The following is a 15,904-nucleotide window of genomic DNA, read 5'->3' as shown; positions in this document are numbered from 1 at the left end:
CGCCAGCTACCAGATGACGCGGGCATGCCGGCCAGGTCGACTGTTAGCTTCCGACGATGCTAACTCATTAGCGACATCAGACCGCTTACTAATCACATTCACAGAGGTTCCAACCTTTGGAACCAAGTATCCATGTTACCGAAATGTTGATGGTCAAGTTCAAGGTAAGCTTCGACTGCCAGACTTTGCTTATTCGCTGTCGTCCAGAAGGCTACACGAGAAAAATATCAATGTGATAACTCGCGAAATAACATGTCCTGCAGAGCCACTCACCAGTACGTGACCTTTACGTTTAATTTCTTTGCACTTGTCGTCATTCGAGGTAGTGGTAACTAAATCGATGATAATTGACTTGTCGCTCAAATACGTTTTTTTTAGGAAGGTTGATTGTTGAAATCAGATGAGCTCGACCTAGAGCAAATCTGCATGAAGAGGAGAAGCTCGAAAGAAAAGATAAAGATAATGAGGCGTTACAAGTCGGTTTTGCTGTTCTGATTTCTGCTAAGGTTTAGGGCGGTGTAGTTACTTAAGCACTGGAATTGCGTTAGTGTCTTTATTCGAGTTGTTGGGGATCCATGGCTGATTTGTAGTTCCGATAAGTGTATGTCTAGGTACTCGAAGCTGGTACAGTGTATGTTCCTACGAGCGTTCCTATATATTGGGCTGCTGTACTTGGTCTAGTGTTTGCTCGTTGTCCCTATTCAGGAATTGCGCCGTGGACATACCAACCAGGAATCTGGTTCATGGACTGACAGATCCTATCCAAATGAGACATGCGAACCGTATAAACAAAGCCCAACAATATTTGCATGATGACACGCTGTCCAGTATTGCAGAGTATATGAATACTGCGAGGTCCAAGATTATCATTTCCCTTTCATTCTTCACCTATTCAATCTTTCTGTTCCTTCAACTATCTCATCACAAATACAGAACAATGACAGCGCTACGCTGGCTTAAGAAGTGCCTGCTATGGTGGCTACCAGGCCGAAACCCCAAACATGATCGATCCATCGCCAACATGGCGTAATCCCGTCTCTGCCAAATGCCTACGGAACTCATCTTGCTTATTGGTGGCCACATGTCAGAAGCCGACTATCTAAGCCTTGAAGCATCATGTCGCCACTTTCGTTATATGCTTCAAGGCGAAACAAAGAAAGGCTTCCATCTTTTGGACCGGCGAAAAGAAATGCTTCGCCGAATAAAAAGACATATCTGTTGTCAGGCCGCGCACGAGGAATTGGAAGTATTGAAAGGACACAGAACAACCAGCAGCTTATTGTCACTCGGAAAACTGTTCTGCAGCTACTGTACATCTCCTCACCCGGTTCATCTTTTCAAGCCAGACGCGATTTTGGAGTCATTAGTCACCCGTGTTTGTCGGGGAGCAGCAGGCGTCATATGGGTCTGCAAGCATCGCCAAATGACATTCACTGAAGTCAAAAACGCTATACCGAGGTCCAAAGCATATGCAGTGTACCTGTGTCTTCATCCGGATCATTACAGAGATTTCGATCACCCGTATCTATTCGACGAGTACAGCTACATACGTAATACAAGGGCAGACGAGAAGTGGTTCCTCCATAATAACTCTGTTCGTTTCAAGACGCAACCTTGGGGCGTCTTCGATACTGCGCCATTGCGCTTGGGTGTATCCAAGATCAATACTCATCTCTGTCCGCATCTACGATGCTCTGATAAAGCCTTCTTCGACCTCATGTTTGCGCCGATACGACGCAGTATCTGGGCCTGGCCGTATTTAGATACCTGGTCGATATTCTGGTGCCCGCATAAGAACTGCTATACTCGATTCTTCTTCATGCATTTGGATCATCCACAACCTTCGCTGCAAGTGCAACTAGCATTAGGGAACGTTCTGGACCCAACGGCACAGGAATGGTTGAGCCATGTGCAAGACAAGACGTATTAGTATAGAGTATTCATGGTTCTCCTACAGAGGAAAGAGAACCATTCGCTTGTTGGTTTAGTTGCTTAAAAGGATATGGGACCTCTGTCGAACGAGCTCCTTCCTTCTGGAAGAGTTAGACCCGAGTTGAAATTACAGCAATTTTCATAGTTCTTGCTGAACCAAATAATATTTTCATCATGCGCTCTGAACGAAGAAAGTGACTTGCTCCCTCCAAAATGTCCGGGTAACTGCATTGTCGTAAAGAGGGAGAGCAACTAAAACAGCAAAACAGAAGAACAGCCTGCAACCCCTAACATCTACATAATTTACTCACTTGTCACGTCTTCGTCTTACTCTCATTCATCTCTTGACGTTCAACCATCACTACCATTTCAGCAGCAGCAACATCAGCAGCAATAGCACCACCACCATGTCTTGCCCCCTCGCTGGTGCATATATTGGCAACTTCGCTGCTTGTCTTACGCTGATTACGGCCTTCTATACCGCTTTTGTTCTTAACAAAGCAGAACCCGGTGTTTGTCGTACCGCAGTATGCTGTCATCACTGGACTTTCTGCTAATCGTGAATTCCTAGCTGCCAATTCCGAAGGGAGAAACGGGCAACCCGGGGCCGCAAGGCATCCCCGGTGACCGTGGCCCACAAGGCGATCGTGGAGATCGTGGAGATCGTGGAGACCAAGGGGGGGTCGTCGTGGCCCACCAGGAATATGCCACTGCCGTTGCTGCTGCCGCCGCGCAGCCGCCTCCACCTCCGCCTCTGCCTCTGTCTGTGCCTGTGCCTGTGCCTCTCCCTCCGCCTCTCCCTCCGCGTCCAAACCCCTGCCCGGCTATATGGCGGCCACGATGTCCTCCAAAGCCCGCACTCGAAAATAGCGGACCGAAGCCGTGGAGGCCGGGAAGGCAAAAGAGGCCGCCCAGGTCTTGCTGGACAACGGGACAGTCGTGGCCCACCAGGAATATGCCACTGCCGTTACGGCCTTATACGCCGCCTCCTAGCTCCCCGGCACGATGGATTTCCATTATTTCTTCGACAACTTCGCAGCATGTCAATCGGGAAATCTCACAAGAGCCGGTCGTGCGCCAGCGTTGCGCCGACTGGAAGAATGGCCCAAGCAAGTGCAAGCGCGAAAAATCAACAAGGCTCCGCAACCACCTCGACATCAGCACATCACCCCGGGGACTGTACATGGTGTCGAAAGCGCGTATTCACATTTGTTGGTCACCTTTACCTAAATGGTGGCCGTCTAAAAGGGTGTTGAAGATGTCTGACAGTGGGCTTCTTTCCGAGGAGAGCTTCGCATGGTGCGTTGAGAAGAGCGGGTTGAGGAGGAATGTTTTCCAGAGCTATGGTGACGGCGAGATCACAGTATCGATTTAGCGTATCTGGGATATCGAGGGCTGCAGTATGCATGCAGTCATCACTTCAAAATGAATTTCTTGAAAACTAGTAAATTGGTCATTGGAGTAACTAGTGCAAATGCGTTGCTCTTCATGTTGATCATATATTGATATCTACGATTCGCCATAAACGCCGCGCTACGTGGATCAAGAGGGCACTGGAAAGTGGCCAGCAAAGAGCGCTAAATGTCTTCACCACAGATCAAGTAAATATTTCATTGAAACCGGCCGTCCCAGCTGTTCCCCGCCTCCGCATTATCTGGTGCCTGCTGACTGGGGATCCCGGGGCCAAAAACCATGGCCTGTCTGACCCGGCCTTCAGTCGGTTGTGGCATCTCAGGGAGAGGCTGTGGGCTCGGTGTTGTCCAGTCCGAGGTCTGGTGGCCTTGCGACGACGGGGCGTACGGACTCGGATTGTATGGACTCGTCGAAAATGGACTGGACTGGGGAGGATATCCTGTTGGCGGGGTGGTAGGACCATGGTGCTGGAATATTTGCTGCGCAGGCGAAGTCGAGGGTTGCGACATCCAATACGGTTGCTGCAGACCGAGATTCACGGCGGGCGGCGACTGCGCCGGCGATGTGGATGCGCGGTGCTGTAATTGGGAGAGAAGCGTACTCGATTCGCGCTGGAAGCGGTCGCGCCAATGTGTGAAGCCGAAGCGAAGGCCAAAATTCGAGAGGATTGTCGTGAAATCGTTGATCGCATCAATCGCTGCATTGGTGGGATCCTTTGGTACCATATGGCCGTCAGGAATGGTCGGTGGAGGGAAGGGAGGTGGTGCGGCCTGAACGGGTGGCGCTAGAGGATCGTCAGACGCGGGCGCGGCGGTAGATGCGGGCGGCGTTGGGGGGTTTGGATCAAGGATGACGTCCATGTTTCGCGATAAGACATCAACGAATTGCCGGCCGGTCATATATGATCGCATGGCATCGTAGAAGGTGACTGGCGGTTTCGTAGTATTGGAAGGTTTCGAAAGGAGAGCGAGAAGATTGGTGGCGTAGGCAATGCAATGCTGGAAGATGAGCCGCTGCGCGTACTCTTGAATATGGGGTATCCGGGGGCTGGGCGATAGAATGTACACATAACTGTAGAGAAGCTCGAGCTCGAAGAAGGTTTTCGTAGCTGGCAATGTGCTACCAGGCATGTCGTTGAACCACTGTGACATTCGGGCGTATGCGTCCCATATGTATGGGTATGGATCTTGCCACGAGTCGCGACCTGATTGGAACAGGTCCATGTACCATTCCGACTGTATCTCTCGAATCTTGAATAGGTCAAGGGCTGTGTCGAAAGACTGAAGAAAGACTTGCGATTGAGGAGATGAATGCTTTGGTGAAGTGGCAGTAGTATGGAAGGGAAACGCGACGTGTGCGGACTCGTCAGAGAATGAGAAGGCTCTGGTCTGTACGAGCGCCGTGGATCTGATGACCGTTAGCTTGAATTGTGAATGTTGAAAGGCCACCCTACCTGTCGAGCGCATAGACACACCAATACACCCTCCTACGCAATTCTAACTTGCTTCTTGCAACCGGTGTGCTACGCGAAGGGTCCTGATGGATGCCGAGATCGACCATTGCCCTCGATGCAGCCCCTATCAACGTCCAACTATCGAAGTGGTGAGGGTCAAGCATGGCATATTCCGTGAGTAGGATCAGCGCTTGGATGCTGCTGATAAATCCTGGATGTAGGACATCTTCGGCATGTACAAGAGCAGCATTGACATGTCCTACCGCGTCGGAGTACAAAGTGTCACCTCTTTGGTCCGATTGAGATAGAGAGGCGATAGCGAGAATCATTCGTACGTTCCAGTGGTCGAAGGAGGTAGCTATGTTGTCAAGATGGTATACCGCATCGACCGAGGCCCATAGGGAGGCTTCATCGAAGACGGGGAGGAGTGTGAATATGTTGTTGAGGTAATGTTGGATGAGTGGGGTCGCCGCGTATCGCGGAGGAAGAGTTTTGGAGACATCTGGTAAAGACTCTTTGGAGCTAGCCGACAGTATCAAACGGGCATATGACATGGCCGAGGTGAAGCCATAGAAGTCTCGAGCGGTGGCGTTGACGGCCCTGGGAATGTATTAGCCTTGGTGTCACTGAGCAACGAGGGAGTACATGTGCACCTACAGTAGACCAAAGTCTGAGACGAGTTCATCAATGTCACTCGCCTCTTTCCTTCTAGCGGCACGCTTGCTGATGTTCTTCGGGGGTTTGAGAGTATCTACAGAGGTACGGCGGGGTGTTGCAGTGTCGGCATCCTGCATGAGCGTGGAAGACGACTTTCTCCTTGCCCTCGCTTCAGCGATCTTTTTCTCGAGCTTCTCGACACGAGACTCGAGGGTGGCGACATAGCTCCTCTCCTTGCCACGGGCGAACTGATCGTTCGTGCTCGAGCATTCGGATGCTCGATTTGATTTCTCGCAGGCGGTACAAGCGGGCAGTTTCCCGTCACATTTGACCTTTGCGGCACGGCATCGTGAGCAGGCAGCAACAGGCCTGCTCACTCGCAAGAGGGGGGTTTCGAGGACCATTAGGTCGTTGCCAACCAAGGCAGATGGGATTTCGACCTTCAACATAACAGTTAATGTTAGCAGGAGAAAGTGATGATCATGTGATGATCCGAATTAGGAAGTGGGTTCAATATGGGACACTAGATGAACGTTGGTCGACCCGGGGCTAGGGGAGACGGTTATGATGGTGGTAGGACTAGGACGAACAAAGGAATCATGACAAGGCAGGACAAAGCAAATCAAAGGAAGGATAGGATATGATGATAGGATAGGGAAGGGGAAACGGGAGAGCCGAGGCGATAAAAGAAGAATGACGGGGGGTTTAGTGGGTAGGGAGCAACCGTAGGAGGCTGAAGATGAATATCTGGGGGGAACAGGAGGGGTAGTAGGTACTAGGCAGTCAGGTAATAAGGGTAACTTGGGTAGTAGTTGGGTAGGCAGGTAGTCAGGTAGTAGCCAGGGGGCCATGGTTTGAGGATGTTTCAGCTGAGGCGTGGACCTCGTACCCGTCTTCCTATCCATATTGGGGTTGGGTAGAGGTGTAAAACAAGAAGGGGAAGAGAAAATTCTGGGGGACTGTACTCCACACTCACCGGAGTTGATAGGTACCTAATCAATATTGAGAAGGCAACTGGTGATGATGATGACGATGTTGATTGAAGCTGATAAATGCGGTGTAAGGGGAGAGGAGGGGAAGAGTGGCTGTGTGCTTGCAGAAGGGTGTCGGAGGCGTTAGATGCAACGGGGAAGGAGTCGGATCAGCCGCGAAGGTGTAGCTGATGATGATGACGGCGGCGATGATGGATACGATGCAGTAGTGGAGTAGTAGTGGATGGTGGTTTGTGGTGATTGTGGTTGTGGTTGTGTCAATGAGGCGTGAATAGTAGACTGTAGTCGAGTCGCGCAGGGATTTGTTAGGAGAGCCCTTCTGATTGGTTGTATCGGCGCGGGTGGATGTGGGTGTTGGCGGAAGGTACGAGTACAAGTACAAAGGCCGTTATGATCAAACGTGCGGTAGAAGATGTACTCGTAGGTACCTAGGTACCTAGGCACGTACAGTATCAGAATGACAGTACCAACCTACGGACTACGGATTTAGTTTTAAATGTCCGGAGCATTATGGGAAGATCGAAAGTGACAGAGTAAAGTAGTACTAATGCGGAAGTCAGTCAGAGAACCAGTCAACCAAATATTATTATTAGGGTTAGTTATATATGAATCAGAAGGTTAATCGACTGGGTTATGGGTACTTGGAAGGGTAGGCATAGAACCTACACACGCCTATGGTGATCGTACGTCTGGAATGAAAACGAGACAGTGTGGTAGATAGATCATAGCCAAGAGTTCCTCGTAGTATTATGATGATGATGATGTTACTCGTACGGCGTGCTGGCAAGTGACAGATGTTTGGCAGCCGGTACTACTGAGGGAACTACCGACAGATACGACACGGAGGTGGAAGCGGAAGGGAAATGGAGGGGCAACTTGATGGTAGGGGGGGTGAGGGTAAGGAAGGACGGATGGGGAAACAAACCCCGCTCTCTCGGCACACATACAATACCTAGGTAATTACTCGCAGTATCACTCGAAATAGTGCAACGGAATTTCGTGATTTCTACTCCGTATACAGCATGAATATAACTACCTGGTAGTTATACTCATATAACAGAAGGGAAGAGAGGGACAAATGGGGAAGGAAGAGGAATCACTCGAGACGAGACAAGACGAGACGAAGAGACAAGAAAACGATGGGAAGTGATGTGATTGGTCCAGTGTCTGCCCTGATTCTGTCAATCTGGTTGGCTGTTGGATTGATTGATCGGTCAGTTGATTGGTCGATCATATTTGGGCTTGGCTTGGCTGGACTGGATGGCTGGCTGGACCGTTTCTCCTTCTTTTGGCTGTTTCTGTTTGTTCGGAACTTCGAAGTACCTAATGTATCTTCAATTATTAATAGCAATGATGATGATGATGATACTGTATCTGCTATAATAATGTATTATTCATGGACGACGATCGACTCAGTCCGACATCAGCAGGGGAAGAGGCATGACGGACACGGACTTGGGACTGGACTTGGACTTCCACTCGTAATACACATTAGTCCGTGGTGGATGATGATGATGCCAGCCATGATTCCTCGGAACCAAACCATAACCACCATCACAATCACAATCACAAAGAATGTCATTGTCTACCAAGCCATGTACGACCTGATGTCTATCAACTTGTCTATGCCTAGCTGCTAACCAGGTACCTAAGATAATTACTGTAGTAGTCTGGATGTCGCCATGCATGTACCAAACCATCATCCTTACCTGACTAGGTACCTAGTACACCCGTACGAGTAGTGGAAAGAGGAAATCAATGATTATCCCACGTCAACGGTGTCCAGGACGGAAGCAAAAAGGATGATCTGCCTGTCAGACTCGGTTCCCCATTCTCATTGGAGGATCAACGGAAATCAATTTTATAGACCTCATCGCTAGTATTATTATGCCTTGAACAGTGTACGAAGTACCTGGACATTTATTAGGTATCCGTAGATGCGCTGGTACTTTGGAGTCTGTTCTCTGTACTCTGTACTTAGCTTTGCCCCCTTTCTCCCCCACAATCTAATTGGGAATGCGAGTATCAGCTACATACGTATACTTGTTTGTGTATGCCTCATTTTGTTCACCAACTCGTGAACCGTACCTACCTTTCTGGGTAATCAGTTAGTTCTATGAGGGCAAGTACGGAGTAATGTAATACCAGAACTACCCTCCCTATTTACTACATCTGCAGATACCAGCATCTCCTCTTCCTCCTCTTCCTCTCCTTCTCTCTCCCGCTCTTCGCGCTTCTTCTTCTTCTTCTTCTTCCTCCTCTTTGTTCTCACATGTGAATATCTTTCCGCCCACCCTCAAACTCATCGTATCACCACCAAACCCACGCCTATGCCCATGCTTACGCCAACATCCACGCCCAATTCCAAGCCTAAACCCAAACCTATCCAGGTACGCGCGACCACGAACCACTACTACCACAATTACTCTCGGTACACCGTTCATCTCCTCGTATTCTATCCGCTTCTGTCCCTTCATTCCCTTTCTCTTCCCACGATATCCTTCCTCTGTGATTTGTGAGCCATAAAACACCCGACATCCACGTCCTTGGGTTTCTTGGTTATTCGTTACCTTCCCTCGTCGCTTGGCTGGGCCACCACGAAGCAAAGGAACCATCCCATTCTCTACTTCAGAGTCCAGACGCACAGTTTACCGTATCTTCGGAGTATCTGGATATCTACCCAGGGGTCATACCTACCTGCCAACGATACATCGCGCCATATTTCGATTTTCTCGGAGCCCACAACCAACTCATAAACTCACTGTCAACCACCTTCAACCAGTCCACCACCCGCGCCTCCGCCTCGACCGCCGCCGCCGCCGCCGCCGCCTCCTCCCGACGACACATTCTACGGTCTACAACGCCGCATCCCTCAACCACTCACTTCTCACCACAGTCATCCTCCTCCTCTTCCTCCTTGTCCTTGCCTCGTCGCACGTAGTCATCGCCTCACCCAATCCCCAGCTCTCCTGTACCCTGCGTCGATCGGGAACCGCCGCTTACCTCCCCGCCTGCCTGTCCGTCTGTCTGTCTTGTCCTCCATCTGTCTGCCTGCCGAGTCGTCTGCCTAACTACCTGACTGCGATCCGTGTGTGCGTGCGTATCTGTGTGTCTGTTTTGTGTCCGTGTGTTTGGGACCTGGGTGGAATGGACCTTCCTCCCGCTATACCTATTACCCGCCGACGCCGCCCCTCGTACCCTCAATCTCCCCGCTGCCGCCCTCTCCTCCGCCAACGTCAACGTGAACGCGATCGCCATAACACCCGCCTCGTCGCGGCGACAACATGGCCAACAAGCAGAATGGCAACATCTCCCAACCACAGGATGCACAGCAAAACTCCACAAATGCCTCCGAGGAGAGCTCCACACCGAATCGCATCGCACACACCCTAACCGCCTGCTGTCGGTGTCGCACGGTATGACCCGTTACTTGTTTTCCCTTCCTCTTCCCCCAGCAAGCCGCACATCTTCCACACTCATACTGACTCTCCTCCCAGCGTAAGACTCGATGCGATCCTGGCCTCCCCCGTTGCGGCCCCTGCGAACGAACAAATTCCCACTGCGAATACTACGATCCTACCAAAGGCGCAAAGATCCCCCGCAACTACGTCGTGCACCTTCAACACAAGGTCCGTGACCTCGAGAAGCAGCTGGCCGATCTCGAGAGAGACGACGTCGAACCCGATGCCGAGGATGTCATGCGCGGCGCCGCCGCCGTCAGGACCCAGGAGTCGGACGAATCCAAATACTTGGGTCCCTCGAGTGGTATAACAATAACGCGCCTGGTGATGCAGCTGGCGAAGCAGTTCACCGACTCCAAGAGCATATCCGAGATCGTACCCCACGCAAGGGCTCGGTCGATCAAGGCTACGTTCGACGAAGAAGACAAGAAACCCACGTCTAAAGTCTATCCGCTCATCAGCGACGTCGCCGCCGAGGAACTACCAAATCGCGATCTTGCCAATTTGCTAGTAGAGCTCTTTTACAGTAAAGGTGAGTTTCTCTCCATGTGGATTGCAATCAAACAATCCCACTCAACTGACCTCTGCATTCCAGTGCACCCAATGTATCCCATGTTTCACGAACCCACCTTCACGCAGGACGTCGAGGACGTTTACAATGGCTCGACGGATCCCTACCAGAACTTCTGCCTCCGCATGGTCATTGCCATCAGCCTTCAAAAGATGGACACACAGTACGCTGGTCTTGCAGACAGCTACTATCTCGCCGCCTTGAAATTCTTCGCCGCCGCTATCAAGCCCATGAATCTAAAGACCCTACAATGTTTTGCCCTAATCGCGGGATACTCCCTACTCACGCCGACCAGAACCGCGGTCTACTACATCATAGGCCTCGGTATCCGACTCTGCCAGGTTCTAGGTCTGCATGAGGAGAAGACCATTACCAGGGGCCCCGGAGGAAGGCCCGCCGATCATCTCGAGGTAGATATGCGCCGGCGGCTGTTCTGGTGCTTGTTAACCATGGATTACGGACTTGCCCACAGCCTCGGTAGACCGGCGCACTTTGCGACCCGGCAGGAGCACATCGACGTCAACTTTTGTGAACTCGTCGACGACGCATACATCACCAAGGAGGGAACCCAGCCTGCTCCGCATAACTCGCTGAAGAAATGGATAGCGATTCACTTCTTCAAGATGCGAATGCTCCAGCTGGAGATTCGCAGGAAACTATACCAAAGGAAACGCCCCAATCCCAAAGATGACCAGGACCCCTGGTTCGCCGAAATGCTAGGCAAGATGGTCGCGTGGCGCGATACGAGCCCAGAGATGGACGGAGGCTCTGGGTTGAACAAGGTCTGGTAAGTACTAGATTGAAACCAACTATACAGTTGATTATATCGCTCGGTTGTTTACGTTATGTGCAGGTTTATCGGAAGATACAACACGATGGTGGTCTTTCTGTTCCGGCCCTCGCCACAAGTTCCACGACCATCCGTTCACGCAGCGCAGCAATGCTACGATGCATGCGAGTACAACATCTACATGACCCGGAAACAGATCGAGACAAAGAGTGTCGACATGACATGGATCTTCACACAAGCCATCTTCATGGCCATCAACACTCTTCTATGGACACTGTCCTATTCTGAAGTTCGTCGTGCACACAGCCGAGAAGATGTGGAGCAGCATCTACGAGTTGCCCTTGAATCGATCGAACTTTCGTCTGAGCGATGGCCTGGGGTAGCATCGGCGCTAGAGCTCTACAAGAATCTTATTGCAGCATGTATGAAGATCTACGACAAGGATGGCGACATTCCCATTGCGGCAGCTTCCCCGTCCGACAGCGCCTCTGTGGTATCCAACAGCATCGTAGACGGCGTCAACAGATCTCGTACGACCAGTCCAGCCAGCGTATCCACGGCCTCAATCAACACACCCTCAGAGCCGCCGTTTGGCTATATACCTAACAACAACCAGCCACTTTTTGGCTTGGCTACGACGCAAGCCCCACCCATCAACCAAATGCCATCCGTGCAACCATCCCCTCAGCAATACGCCCCTCAGCAATATGTAGATCTCAGCCCAAAGAGCACCAACATCGAACCAAACATACCATCTTTCAACTTCACCCCAACGAACCAATTCACGCCTCTACCTACTACTTTCGCAGAGCTTACCCAGTGGACACCCAGTTTCGCCTACCCACAGCAGGAATCATATGCCATGGCACCTCCCATGGGCCAACCCATGTCTTCGCCGGTTTATAACGAGAGCTATGCCGCCAACCAGGGCTATCCGATGACCGACTACTTGTATCCGCAATGGAGTCAAGAGAGCAGGGGCATGGGTTTGAACCAAGAGCAACAGATGGAGTTGATGCAATCATTCGAGGCAAATGAGACTGGCAAGATCGAGGCCATGATCCAACAAAGCAATCAGATATTCAGACCGCATATAAGAACGCATTAGCAAGAGATGTAAATTTGGTACATACAGAGAGTTGGCACGTCGGGCCGGCCGCCTGCTAGTTTTTTATGTCTAAAACAGTGCCTTCGCGAGGTTTGTCGCGAGCAGTTAAGATTGTTTACTGGCTACAGTACACTCTTTAACTGGCACTTTAGGTATAAAACATACTATCAGGTGGCCAGCCCGACGTGCTGGAAAGGGAACCCAAACACGTGGTCCACACCACGGCGAAGGCCCTACGGCCACGCATACACTTACACGTACACTTACGATTTGCTTCACATCTACACGACCGAGATGTATTGCCGTTGTTCATCTCACATACTTACATTCGCAGTGCACGTTGCCCATATCGCTGCTTGGTTATTCCTTCACAGGCCGTGTATTTGTACTTTTGCCCGACATTCGGATTCTACGGGAACATATTCATAACGGGGGGTTTTAAAGGAGTTGTTGCCACATTTTGCAGCGACGGTGCTTTTGGTGTTGGCAGGCATTTGGCTAATTAAAAGGGTTGTGTCCGCTGCTCTCGAGATATCCAAACGGTTGATCGTTAAGAGGAATGAGATTATGAAGGAACGTTTCCATGCATGTCTACGGTGTTGATGGGCCCAACCTTCAAAGGTTTTGGAAGACCCTTTTTCAGTGAACGTATATACGATTTTGTAGTCTAGTTCATCGGGTCTGGAACCTGGATGACCCTCGAGGGAGGGACGAAACCGAGTATCGAATTCGAAATTTGGCAAATAACTCTACCATCGTTCAAGGTCCTTTCTGTATGATGCCATCACCGAAGTTTACACCTGACTACATCGATTGCGTTCATAGGAGACATGATACCCGCGGCATCCAACATTTGCACATCATCTAAAGCAATTCGATGACTATGAACAATACAGTTCATACGAATAACACATCTCATTCATCCTCTAAACATCCAGTGTCAGCCGAACATTTTTCGTTTGACCATCCATCCAATCAACCACACTTTTCCCACCTTCACCTTTTCCATTCTCACTTGACGCGTTAGAAGACGCGCTGGACGGTCAATCAACATCAACAACAACACCGCCGCGGCGCGACATAAACAACAATCACTTGTTGCCTGACCTTCAATCATACAAGCGGTGTCTCTCACTTCTCTCCCCAGCAACCCGCTCCAGGCACACCCGCCTTTCAGTTCGCTTGCATAGTTAGACTGGGTACATAAACCCACATACTGACCTTTTCGGTCACCTCAATCAACTTGCACTGTTCTGTCAGTACAACAACCTGCAGACACCTTCTTCAACTACACCAGCCGACAGACAAATCTTCGTCAAAGGTAAGAAGACAGAAGTCAGTTCGCGTCTCCGCCGTTCACTGCCATCTCCCACGCTTCAAACCTGCCATCCTTCATCCCCATACACATCCCCTTCAAGTATAACCTTTAGGCATTCCATCTGTCCAGCGTTCCTACACAACGCCAGACACGATGGCGAAGTCCAAAGCTGGGCCATCCACGGCCAAACCCAACAAGCGCGACCCTGCATCGCCACCACCGCGCACCCGCGAGGCCTCCGTTTCGAGCAGCGGCTCCAGCACCATTACCTGCAACTCTGGAGACCATGTGAACGATGCCGACGACATGCCCGGTGAATCCCCGGCCGTCAACGTCGAGGACGACACCCACGCTGAACCGTCGGCCGTCACAGTCGACGACGATCCCCAGACGCCGACTCCGGCTGCGGCTGCGGCTACTATGACGCTTCGCAGGTCAACCAGGGTGCCCGTGACACCGGCTAAGAACGGAATCGAGAGCGGTGCATACAAGGTTGATGAGAAAAGGAAGAAGGCGCTCACGCCTGGGGTCCTGGCCGCTCTTGCTAAGGCGAGGGCGGTTTTGAAGGAGAAGCAGGAGGTATGGTGATTCCCTTTTCTTTCTTTTTCTGCCCCTTCCTTCTTTCCCCTTTCATTTTTTTTGTTTTGTGTTGGGGTTCATGGGCTTGAAGTGATCAGTGAGATTACTTCGCTCCGTGCTCAGTGAGGGACGTTATGGTATTGGTATTAGTATTGGTATCGGTATCAGTATCGGTATTGGTGTTGTTGAATGGATTGATCCTAACATTCCTAACCTCCATAGGCCAGACGCAAGTCTTTGATCGAGAGACTTCCGAATCGACGGCAATTAATGGTGAAGCTCAACGTAAGACCCGAAGCGCTCCGGAACTTCGAGTCGAATGGTACTGCAACACCACGCACCGGCGAGGCATCTAACGGCTCAGGTTCCAACTCTGCTGTCGCTGTTCAAGATAGTCCATCACCTGCCATCAAAGAGGAAACGCGCACCAAGCGTGAGCAAGACGTCGATGATAACCAAGAAGTGCCGGAAGACGACGATGTCGGATCAAACAGTGCTGTAACAGGTGGCACCCACGAGACATCCAACGGTGGGGGATTAAGCTCCGCCGTCTTCATCGTCAACAGGGCCCTTCCTCGCATCAAGCGTGAACTGGGCCCGCTGGAATCGAACATCGTAGCGAACGCCGCAAGCCGCTATCTACGCTCCCGCCGCAATCATGATGCCGAACCGGACGATGCGTCTATAGAACGCCGCCTCAGGTCCGCTGCGCGCCGTGCAAGGCGGTACAGGCGCAATACTGAGCAGCAATACGCCCTTAGGAACAGGACTCGCCCCACGCCCATCCGTGACCTACTCACGTCTGAGAGCGGCGACTATGATCCGGACGATATGATGGAACATGCTCGTATGCTGCACGACCAAGGCCGCCTCAGAGGATCTGACACGCTACGCGAAATCCGCAGGGCCATTTATGGGCCATCCGCGGAGGAGCTGTCGGCGTACGACTTTGGCGACGATGACTCCAGTGTGCGTGACGAGCTTGACGAAGGAACTGAACTGAACGACGGAGACCTCAGGGGCGATGAGGGGTCCAATGAGCTGAGGTCGCCTTCCTACGAACCATCACCCGGTCCGCAGGTTGTTATATTCCCCGCAGTCCCGCATTTCACGTCCCTCAAATATGCCGGCCACTTCCTCACCGGCGCCCTACTCGCAATAGAAGATGTAATTGCCTCGCAAGATGCGGACCCAGCCCGCACGCTCCCTAACGTCGTCGCTGGCGTCAATGCAGAGCAGCCTGTGCTTGGGAACGGGACAGAGTATCACGCCAAGATGGTATGGGGCGGCCAATGGGTGTTCGACGCCCTGGTCCACTCGCACGGGTTGGAGCCGGAGTTTTCTACGGCGTTGCTATGCGAGATGCTCGAGGAGTATGTGAGCGATGCGATGGACTGGTTGAGTGACCCTGAGGAGAGGCGCAGTGCTCTTGAGCGAGTGTAGAGACTGTATGTGAGAACCGAACAAGAAACACTTCCATGAGTGAGAACAAAAGAATCCTGAAACACAATCTTCGTTTTGGATTTTTACATGTTTTCATCGTCATCTGCGGTGGAAGCTGTATCTTGTCGGACAGTCATATCGATGTACGACGTACGATGTCAAGACGATGTTTAACGGATCGAACAAA

General features: G+C 51.2%; 7 protein-coding genes across 7 annotated transcripts; 5 read left to right on the top strand and 2 right to left on the bottom strand.

Annotated features, from left to right (window-relative positions):
• The first annotated feature begins 890 nt into the window (after positions 1–890).
• Positions 891–2,089, top strand: BU24DRAFT_73507 (uncharacterized protein). The gene has a single exon (XM_033534580.1). It carries the CDS (start codon positions 1,046–1,048, stop codon positions 1,928–1,930), a length of 885 nt encoding a protein of 294 aa, XP_033378582.1. The 5' UTR covers positions 891–1,045; the 3' UTR covers positions 1,931–2,089.
• Positions 2,090–2,339: 250 nt separating this feature from the next.
• BU24DRAFT_414663 (uncharacterized protein) lies at positions 2,340–3,307 on the top strand (the record flags this gene model as incomplete). The annotated part of the gene is made up of 2 exons (XM_033526239.1): positions 2,340–2,459; positions 2,504–3,307. The coding sequence occupies 2 exons, from the start codon at positions 2,340–2,342 to the stop codon at positions 3,305–3,307; spliced, it is 924 nt and encodes a 307-aa protein (XP_033378581.1).
• A 235-nt stretch (positions 3,308–3,542) lies between these two features.
• BU24DRAFT_357087 (uncharacterized protein) lies at positions 3,543–5,859 on the bottom strand (the record flags this gene model as incomplete). The annotated part of the gene is made up of 3 exons (XM_033523931.1): positions 3,543–4,752; positions 4,799–5,398; positions 5,456–5,859. 3 exons carry the CDS (start codon positions 5,857–5,859, stop codon positions 3,543–3,545), a joined length of 2,214 nt encoding a protein of 737 aa, XP_033378580.1.
• A 22-nt stretch (positions 5,860–5,881) lies between these two features.
• Positions 5,882–6,317, bottom strand: BU24DRAFT_428248 (uncharacterized protein). The gene has a single exon (XM_033529431.1). It carries the CDS (start codon positions 6,304–6,306, stop codon positions 5,953–5,955), a length of 354 nt encoding a protein of 117 aa, XP_033378579.1. The 5' UTR covers positions 6,307–6,317; the 3' UTR covers positions 5,882–5,952.
• Positions 6,318–7,052: 735 nt separating this feature from the next.
• Positions 7,053–8,087, top strand: BU24DRAFT_414661 (uncharacterized protein; the record flags this gene model as incomplete). The annotated part of the gene is made up of 3 exons (XM_033526238.1): positions 7,053–7,096; positions 7,242–7,329; positions 7,491–8,087. 3 exons carry the CDS (start codon positions 7,053–7,055, stop codon positions 8,085–8,087), a joined length of 729 nt encoding a protein of 242 aa, XP_033378578.1.
• Positions 8,088–9,397: 1,310 nt separating this feature from the next.
• BU24DRAFT_73473 (uncharacterized protein) lies at positions 9,398–12,561 on the top strand. Its single transcript, XM_033534579.1, has 4 exons — positions 9,398–9,863; positions 9,945–10,440; positions 10,504–11,266; positions 11,333–12,561. Exons 1-4 carry the CDS (start codon positions 9,732–9,734, stop codon positions 12,375–12,377), a joined length of 2,436 nt encoding a protein of 811 aa, XP_033378577.1. The 5' UTR covers positions 9,398–9,731; the 3' UTR covers positions 12,378–12,561.
• Positions 12,562–13,848: 1,287 nt separating this feature from the next.
• BU24DRAFT_414659 (uncharacterized protein) lies at positions 13,849–15,717 on the top strand (the record flags this gene model as incomplete). Its single annotated transcript, XM_033526237.1, has 2 exons — positions 13,849–14,274; positions 14,497–15,717. The coding sequence occupies 2 exons, from the start codon at positions 13,849–13,851 to the stop codon at positions 15,715–15,717; spliced, it is 1,647 nt and encodes a 548-aa protein (XP_033378576.1).
• Positions 15,718–15,904: the final 187 nt, after the last annotated feature.

Source organism: Aaosphaeria arxii (genome assembly GCF_010015735.1).
Source record: "Aaosphaeria arxii CBS 175.79 unplaced genomic scaffold BU24scaffold_12, whole genome shotgun sequence".
In the NCBI taxonomy this organism is placed as follows: domain Eukaryota; kingdom Fungi; phylum Ascomycota; class Dothideomycetes; order Pleosporales; genus Aaosphaeria; species Aaosphaeria arxii.
This window is presented reverse-complemented; position numbering and strand designations above follow the sequence as displayed.

Excerpts from the sequence above, each read along its gene's own strand:
- BU24DRAFT_428248 (XM_033529431.1), bottom strand. The coding sequence starts at position 6,306 with ATGGCCCCCTGGCTACTACCTGACTACCTGCCTACCCAACTACTACCC.
- BU24DRAFT_73473 (XM_033534579.1), top strand. The coding sequence starts at position 9,732 with ATGGCCAACAAGCAGAATGGCAACATCTCCCAACCACAGGATGCACAG. Across the intron at positions 9,864-9,944 it reads CCTGCTGTCGGTGTCGCACG|CGTAAGACTCGATGCGATCC; the intron begins GTATGACCCGTT and ends CTCTCCTCCCAG. Across the intron at positions 11,267-11,332 it reads TCTGGGTTGAACAAGGTCTG|GTTTATCGGAAGATACAACA; the intron begins GTAAGTACTAGA and ends CGTTATGTGCAG.
- BU24DRAFT_73507 (XM_033534580.1), top strand. The coding sequence starts at position 1,046 with ATGCCTACGGAACTCATCTTGCTTATTGGTGGCCACATGTCAGAAGCC.